This window comes from Morone saxatilis, unplaced genomic scaffold, assembly GCF_004916995.1.
Source record: "Morone saxatilis isolate NCDOM2014 unplaced genomic scaffold, NCSU_SB_2.0 Contig20, whole genome shotgun sequence".
NCBI lineage: Eukaryota > Metazoa > Chordata > Actinopteri > Moronidae > Morone > Morone saxatilis.
Genome location: NW_023339763.1, coordinates 11,383,166 through 11,391,992, shown reverse-complemented (window position 1 = coordinate 11,391,992; position 8,827 = coordinate 11,383,166). Strand labels below are relative to the sequence as shown.

Below are 8,827 nucleotides of genomic sequence, written 5' to 3'. Positions count from 1 at the left end.
AATGATGTTTACAGATTCATCTGAGCAACATGTGCTAATTGATAATCACATTTTAAGGATTTTAAGAGCCTATGTGCATGATTTGTGACATCACTAATAGTTTGGAAGTCAATCTCCAGGTCCAGTATGCAACTTATACACGTGATGTAGAAATATGAAGCCACCAGTGCACATACACTGTGAATGGACTATAGTGGAATAAGAGACCTCGTGTGTCTAGCAGGGAAACTTGAACAAAAGATACTTCTTATGGCTTTTAATGTGAAAATTTTACTTTTTTTGCTTAAAAAACATATTAGGCTATTTTTATTTACGTCTTAATACTGATTAGGCAGGCGACTAGTCAACTAGTCTGTTAAATGTCTGACTAGTAGACCAGAAATACTAGTACAATGCTGGTTAATTGTGTCTTTACACAGCCACCTGCTGCTGTCCAGAGATACGTCCCTGCACTACCGCCACCGCTGCTTTGTCCCACTTCCAAGTTATAGTCATAACATTATTATTATCATTACCGCGGCCTGCTTTGGCATTCTACCAGCCGATTTCACTCTCTGCCCATCTAACTTCACACAACAAATTGGCTTGAGTTGGCAGTATGCAGGGGAAAGAGAATGGTGGGACTGGTGTGAAATACCCAGAGTATGGTAAGTTATGATGCTCTGAGAAACTATCAATCGCATTACGAAACAGCCGTCAGCCTCGCTGTATATGCTGACTGACAGCCAGTGTTTAGTTAGCTAATGTAGCGTTCGCTTACCTGCTCCCTGAAAGCTGTAACATTATCCGCTGTAACATCACATCAGCGCAGATGCCGTCATCTACATTTTGTCGTTCACGTCACAGAGTTTATCCAGCCAGCACGATGAAGCAGTCATGAGTGATCTCTCTTTGTCTAATAACATGAACAGCATCTTCATTTGCTTTCTAATCATTCAAGCCATTGTCCATATGTTGCTCATTTTAATAACATCCCAACGCATTAACTGACATTTAAATGCCAATACTGGAACAAACTACCGGCGCATCAGATGCATGTAACAAATGATACCAACAGAGTAACTAGTGAAGCCTGGCTGTGTCTGTGTTGTGTCTTTAGAGTATTTCAATTTTTATTCATTTTGACTATTTGTGTCTTCTTACTTTTAGACAAGTCGACGAGTCTAAATTTAAATTTCCGTGTAATCGATGGTGAAATTAGTCACCAGGAACATCTCTACTAAATGCATATGTGGAGGAGATTTTTAACTATTTATTAATTCACTTTACTCGGTAAAAGTCACAAACTCAAAATTCTTCACGTGGTTATTGTAACAAAAAGCTGACGCGACAGAACAAGTTTAATCAAAACACGTAATGCGCACTATACACAACATTAACCTCACATGCATGTTACATGAATTAACTGGAGTAAAACCGTTTAGAGTACACAGTAAATATTGACCCCAGGTCCTCTAATTGATCATCCAATGCAGCTCACCCCTCATTACTGTAGGCAACCTCAAAGCAGTGGACATGAAATCAATCCTTGAGCTGGGATATTAGCATTGTCCAGTCATTCCAGTAACTGAAGCAGTCTGAACTGATGCACTTGTGATGACTCTGCAGTTTGAGATTATATTAGGGTCAGCACTTGAAGGTGTGACCAGTGGCTAAAATCACTGTGTTTGAAGTACTTACGGAGCATCTGACCTTTCCTGAAGAAACTTTAAATGTGCTCTCTTCAGTCAGTGCGGTGTTGCCACCAAGTGAGGCTTTTACCAATTGTTAAACATATCAGTGGGACTGGAGTACTCACTTAGGTAAGGCGTTAGGTGGGAAATCACTGAAGTAAAAAATGAAGTTTGCTCCAACCGACCAATGTTGAGTTGTTTCGGAGTAACACCCCTTTCCATACTATTTATCACAGCATTTAGCTCCTTTTGTAGTGTATCTTTGCTGTGTGATGTGGTTGGAATGGATGAAGAACAGATTTTGATCAAATGTGACTTGAGTCCATCATGTTTTAGATTTGGATTTATGTTGCACTTAATTGGTGCTAGGATTTTCTTCCCCTCTTTTCATAACGGACTTTTCTCACTGGTATCTTTTTAACTCTCATCAGCTGAAACAAATTCATACTGTGCCGGATCAGGGTGCTAATAACCCTCTCTTCCTGTCTTTGTCTCCCCCTCACCCCTTCTGTCCATCTAGGTGCCCATGTGCTGGTTCCCTAGGCCCATCCATTACTGCAGATGAATCTTCAGCTGCTTCGGCGTAGCTCAGCACCCAGATAGTCCCATCCCCTTTGCGTGGGTGATAAGGGACTACATTTTACAGGATGCCCTCCTCTGTAAGGGCAGGGAGCCTGAAGGATCCAGAGGTGGCTGAGCTTTTCTTCAAGGAAGACCCAGAGAAGCTTTTCTCTGACCTCCGAGAGATTGGCCATGGCAGTTTTGGCGCTGTCTACTTTGTACGGCAACTACATCCTCACACTGATTCACACAACAGAGAAATTCCCATGATCTTATCTGTGGATGGAAATAATAGATGTTAATCAGGGATGCAGTCAGTTAAATACAGAAAAAATGTCAGTTCTGCGTCATAAATACAGATTCTACACCGTTACATGGTAAATTTGTGATCCAAATTTGTCTCTATATTTGATTAGCTGCTGTTTTCCTTTCTGTGAATAATACAGTCACTCAAGGCTAATTAAAGATAACAACTGAATCAATTTGCTTGAATACATCAGTGGGTTTATAACGTGTCACAGTTATAAAAAGTGAAGCTATTTGATCCTCAATAAAGAACAGAAACGATTTGAACAAAGTTATTTTTACAAGCTCATGATGGGGTTTAATATCACCAAGGTACAGCGGAGTGCTGTGACTCACCCCAGCTGTCTGATCTGAGTTCTGTACATGTACACTGCACGTAGCGTGGTTAAAAAAAAGTACAAGAGGTCTTGAAAAACCACATCCTCGATGAAAGAGAATGTACAGAGAATCAGACAAACTGTATGTTATGCTCAAAATGTATACTGACAATGTATGTGACTGATGGTCTGTGTTTCCCAGGCACGGGATGTGCGCACCAATGAGGTGGTGGCAATTAAAAAGATGTCCTACAATGGCAAACAGTCTAATGAGGTGAGACAAGATTGATTTATATTTACATAAAAGTTCAGACTTCGATCATAAACATTTTTTACACCGCACATTCACCATTAACTCTTTATGATGGCACTCATGGTGACAATATAAAACATGGCTTACTTAACAGTAGTTTGGCCTGGTTTCATCAATAAGGAGAATAAAGAAGCAGGCCTTGAGCTAAGCAGTTTACAGAACCGACAAGTGTTTACTCAGCAGCAGTTCAGCCAACTGTGGTTAAAAATGAAGCCATTGTTTGTGTTTGAAATGCTCACATTTATGGCCTTTTTAAAATAAAATATTAATATATTACTTAGAATGTGGCACATAAACCCAAATATAACAGTATAAGCTTCATATATACATTATATCATCATACAACAAATGTTCATGAATGCTGATATCATCAATCAATATTAAATTTTCCAGAGAAAGAACTGCTGGACTACAGTATTAATGTATGGTGTCATTGCATTTCTGATTTAAAAGCACCAAACAGTCTGTCGTACAGTCTCAATAAGGTCACCCCTGTGTGCTCATTTTCACTGTTGTCGTCCCAGATACAGTCACACTCTGCTCATGATTTCAGATTAGCTATAATCAGATTACACATAATCTGGGAAGAGAACCACCTTACCCCTATTTGCAGTGAAAGACAATCTTCTGCACACACATACAGTCACCTCTAGAGCAGAAAGCCAAGCATTGCCGGATCTATTTTTAAGTTCCTTCTTTACCCAACAGAAATGGCAGGACATCATAAAGGAGGTGAAGTTTCTGCAGCGGATCCAACACCCCAACAGTATAGAGTACAAAGGCTGTTACCTCCGTGAGCACACAGCATGGGTGAGTAACTCGAATACACGCGCAGAACGGCAAGATCTCTTACATGTTGCTCATATGTGGATATATGTGTCTATACATTGTTAATCTTGACTTTATTTATTGTCTCTAGCTGGTGATGGAGTACTGTCTTGGCTCAGCCTCTGATCTGCTTGAAGGTGAGTAGGTGTTTCACTTCTTTTGAGTCAGTAATATGTAGAATTTGAGCTCACAGAAAACAAACGGATGGACAATAATGTGTCTTTTTTCCTCCTTCAGTTCATAAAAAACCTTTACAAGAAGTGGAGATTGCTGCCATTACACATGGTGCTCTGCAGGGGCTGGCCTACCTTCATTCCCACAATATGATCCACAGGTGAGCGACGCTTCTCGTAAACACTACTGTGTATCCCCCACATACGCCCCTGCTCTGACTCGCATATATGTTTTTCTCTTTCTCAGGGATGTGAAGGCAGGTAACATTCTGCTGACTGAGCCTGGGCAGGTCAAACTGGCAGACTTCGGCTCTGCCTCCATTGCCTCACCTGCCAACTCCTTTGTGGGAACGCCATATTGGTATGTGAAAACCGAAAGAATTGAAAGTATTATTAGTCTATGTGTTGAATAACAAAATTTGACTTTTGACTATGAACGGTTGCTAGTTGAGTGTCTGCCTAAAGAAGCAGTAAAGTAAAAAACTGCCTGCTCATATATTCAAATTCAGGATGATTGACTATTTTGGTGTTATTTATGCTTCTGAGAAACTACTTAGATGAGTCACGATGAACACAATAATTTAATTCCCAAATATAAAGTGGCAGTGCCTTTTAGTCCTGACACACACACATTTAGAGATGTGCAACTGAGTATCGATGAAAGTTATCTCTTCTTAATAAAATACTTTTAACCTGCTTTTTATTTGTTTTTCTCACCCCCACTTTGTTTTTCCTCTACTTCATCCAGGATGGCCCCGGAGGTGATTTTAGCTATGGACGAGGGCCAGTATGATGGGAAGGTGGATATTTGGTCCTTAGGTATCACCTGTATAGAATTAGGTAGGTGACAGTATGTGTGTATTGTGTCTATTAAAACTGTAACTGCAGTAGAGTATGCTTAAGTACATAATCTGTGATCCAAATGTTACCAAATCATGACCCTGCCATTCATTCTGAACACAGGATTCGCAATCACTGATTTACAAGTCTGTGAGGACTAACACCAGAAACTGCATCTACTGAAAAAATGTTGACAAAGCTTTGTTTGATAGATTTAGTTTAATTTAAGGTTTGGTTAAACATCATTGGTTCATAAATCATGTTTATGAACTCAGCAGTAAAATAGGCCTATATTTTCATTTATGATCAGTCAAGATAAATGTTCATCTCAACCTTTAACTCTTAGTTAAAGTTAGTTAGTTTATATGTGAATAAACCTGTAATTTAATAAGAAGGAATGAATGTTGATTGTTGTCATTTCTGCTCCAGCGGAGAGGAAGCCTCCCTTGTTTAACATGAATGCAATGAGTGCCTTATACCACATAGCGCAGAATGAGAGTCCCACACTGCAATCCAGTGAATGGTGAGGTGTCACACAGCACACCACACTCCCCACCACAACTCGACACACACACACGTCATCACACAACACACACACCACACACACACACACAAACACAACACACACACACACACACTTACTTTCATGAAGCACAATAACTCCTTTCTCTATATTTCATGATGTTGCACTGTCTAGTCGATGTTAAGTGTATTTATTGTTCCGATGTAATGGTGATAAAGATTTGTTTCTGCGATTAGCATGTTCAGAAAATGTGTTTGTTGAACGGACATTACTGTAATTGTTTTGTATGTTTTGCACCTCAAATGATGATGCTAGCTGTAAAGGTGTGTGTTTTGTTCTGAGCCTCTATCTTGTCATCTCTTTTCCAGGACGGATTACTTTAGAAACTTTATCGATTCATGCCTTCAGAAACTCCCCCAGGACAGACCACACTCTGATGACATGCTGGGTGTAAGTGCACGCACATACTGCACATTACAAACAAAAACAGAGCAGGGTCAGTGTGTTAAGATGGGAGATTGACAAAGCCCTCTGGTGATAAATCTCTCTGATGTTTTTGCTCTGTTCTGTCCCCCATAAGCTTCTATTTTGATTCACTAATCCTCTACTTCCTGATTCACATACACACAATCAGAAAATGTACAGACAGACACACACACACACACACACACACACACACATGCACAGCTCGGTTTTTGTACAAAGAACACAGATGTAATTACTGTAGAGATGTGACTTCTGCATCCATCGTTAAGTAACTGAGCAGCTGTCACTTAACCCACTAATGGACTCACTATTGCTAATGGAAGTTGTCCTCGGGGCATGGAAGCACTGCACACGGTGTCTTTCTTTTTTAAAAGGCAAGTTCCAAAGCAGTACATTTTCTTAAACAAGTATTACAATCTTCTTTTTAACTGCTTCTCTATGTGATCTTCTTCAAATCAACTTCTTGCAAAGTGCACAAAGAATGTTTGAATTTGTCAGCCTGGGTTTTGTTCTGTCGATTTTAAAGATGAAAATTTCAGCAACACTTTGAGAGTCCAGAACAGTTTTATTGTGTTCTTCTCAGTCATTCACCTCCGTCCTCTCTTCTCTTTCTGTGACTTCTCTATTCACGATGTTCTGTCTTTTCCTTCCCGTCACCCCTCTCCCCCTCTCCAGCATGCGTTTCTGCAGCGTGAACGTCCAGACTCCGTGCTGATGGATCTTATTCAGAGGACCAAGGATGCAGTGCGAGAGCTGGACAATCTGCAGTACCGCAAGATGAAGAAGATCCTGCTGCAGGAGGCCCACAACGGGCCCACAGCAGAGGTCCAGGATGGGGACGAGGTATGTGGATGTTTGTATGTTAAAATCAAACTAAAGCTAAAATATAATTTTTTGTTTTGGTCTTTTTTTATCTTCGAAACACATTTGCCACTTTCATGGCATTCGGCATCAGAAAATAACTGAGCATGCATCGGTTTGTATGCATGTCTGTCTGTGTCTCTTGTTTCTTTCTCTTGTTCCCTCTCTGGCTCTTTCTCTCTCCCTTGCTGTTTCTCTCTTCGCTCTTTCCACTTTGTCTCCAGGAGCTAGAGCCGGGAGGCGGTCGGACCGGAACGGTGAACAGTGTCGGCAGTAATCAGTCCATACCCAGCATGTCCATCAGCGCCAGCTCCCAGAGCAGCTCTGTCAACAGTCTGAACGAAGCGGCCCAGGACAGCCGCAGCGAGCTGGACCTTATGGAGGGAGACCACACAGTCATGTCCAACAGCTCCGTCATACATCTCAAACCGGTGGGTAAAGTAACACAGACACACCTGCTTAGTACTGCACCAATTTCACACATATAGATCAGTTTATATTAAGGTCTTCTGTGGGTCTGGTGGGAGCTTTGTTTAGTCTGAGTAAATTACTTTAGTGGCATCAATTTATGAGTCACCCTGCATTGCAAATTGGAGACGTCAAGTTCGGAAGACGGGCTATTTAGAGAGAGTTTTTATTCGGGTGCATTATGGGAAATCTAGGATCCAGTGGTTTTGGAGTTTGACCCACACTAGGGAATTTAAGTCAGGAAATCTTGGCCTCTGCTGCATCAATTTTTTAATCATTTAATTTATTTACTATTTTTTCAAAGTAATTGTTTATTCTTATGGCTTCTCCGAAAATGTGAAAAAATTCTGTAATGTTTCTTTCGCACTTTGAGTTACAAGGTACTTTCTGATTCTCTTCTGTTCCGTCTTGATCTCTTTCCCACTTTATCCAAAATCCTCTCATGCACCTCATTCTTAAATGTTTTGTATTTTATGTGTACTGTTGCAAAAATACTAAGTTTATTCCCCTGCCTTATGTCTCCAGGAAGAAGAGGAGAGTTTCTCTGGGGAGCCGGCAGCCACCAGTCAACCCTCTGAGCCGCAGCCAACACCTGCTCAGGCCCCAAGGAAGCACTACCGCAACAGAGAGCACTTTGCCACCATACGCACAGCGTCACTCGTGAGAACACATTCGCTTACTTCTGCATGCATCTCACTTACTTATCTCACTTGTATTTATATAATATAATTTATATAATATATATTATATAATGGCTGTGTAATAAAGAGTTCTACATTTAAAAAAGAAAACAATATGTTTCTAACATTTCTGTTATACCCACACATTTGAGTAAGAAGTCTTTATCCCTCCCTACAAACTCTCTCTCTATGTCTGAATCTAAACGGACTCTGCTGATTCTCCCCTGCGTCGACATCTTGCAGGTGACCCGTGAGATGCAGGAACACGAGCAGGACTCAGAGCTGCGGGAGCAGATGTCGGGATACAAGCGCATGAGGCGGCAACATCAGAAACACCTGATGGCGCTGGAGAACAAGCTGAAGGGGGAGATGGATGAGCACAGGCTGAGGCTGGACAAAGAGCTGGAGAGCCAGAGGAACAACTTCACCCAAGAAATGGAGAAGCTGCTCAAAAAACACCAGGCGGCCCTGGACAAAGACGTATGTAGACAAACAAAGAAAACTACATGTACAAAATACTAATTCAAAGGGAAAATACAGTGGCCTACTGATGCTTACTGTAATTAAATATTTAGCTATTCCATTTTTCAAAGAACGTTCCTACAACTGAAGGAAGTGCTTTTTTTTTTTATTGTCTCTCTCTTTTGTGTTTGGTTTAGCTGAAGACGTTTACCAACGATGAGAAGAAGTTCCAGCAGCACATCCAGGTGCAGCAGAAGAAGGAGCTCAGCAGTTTCCTGGAGTCACAGAAGCGGGAGTATAAACTACGCAAGGAGCAGCTCAAAGAGGTAATACACT

At 41.0% G+C, this 8,827-nt stretch overlaps 1 protein-coding gene and 1 long non-coding RNA gene across 2 annotated transcripts in view; one reads left to right on the top strand and one right to left on the bottom strand.

Moving 5' to 3' along the window:
- Positions 1 to 8,827, bottom strand: part of LOC118331325 — a 20,819-nt gene that overhangs the window by 8,533 nt on the left and 3,459 nt on the right. The window lies entirely within an intron of this gene.
- Positions 1 to 8,827, top strand: part of taok1b (TAO kinase 1b) — a 19,706-nt gene that overhangs the window by 8,441 nt on the left and 2,438 nt on the right. The window contains exons 2-15 of the mRNA XM_035666168.1: positions 2,194 to 2,452; positions 3,060 to 3,131; positions 3,879 to 3,980; positions 4,090 to 4,135; positions 4,236 to 4,332; positions 4,419 to 4,532; positions 4,920 to 5,011; positions 5,441 to 5,534; positions 5,903 to 5,984; positions 6,696 to 6,863; positions 7,106 to 7,312; positions 7,875 to 8,009; positions 8,273 to 8,509; positions 8,689 to 8,817. Of these exons, the coding sequence (XP_035522061.1) occupies positions 2,321 to 2,452; positions 3,060 to 3,131; positions 3,879 to 3,980; positions 4,090 to 4,135; positions 4,236 to 4,332; positions 4,419 to 4,532; positions 4,920 to 5,011; positions 5,441 to 5,534; positions 5,903 to 5,984; positions 6,696 to 6,863; positions 7,106 to 7,312; positions 7,875 to 8,009; positions 8,273 to 8,509; positions 8,689 to 8,817 (1,707 nt within the window). The 5' untranslated portion in view covers positions 2,194 to 2,320. The remainder of the gene's footprint in view (positions 1 to 2,193; positions 2,453 to 3,059; positions 3,132 to 3,878; positions 3,981 to 4,089; positions 4,136 to 4,235; positions 4,333 to 4,418; positions 4,533 to 4,919; positions 5,012 to 5,440; positions 5,535 to 5,902; positions 5,985 to 6,695; positions 6,864 to 7,105; positions 7,313 to 7,874; positions 8,010 to 8,272; positions 8,510 to 8,688; positions 8,818 to 8,827) is intronic.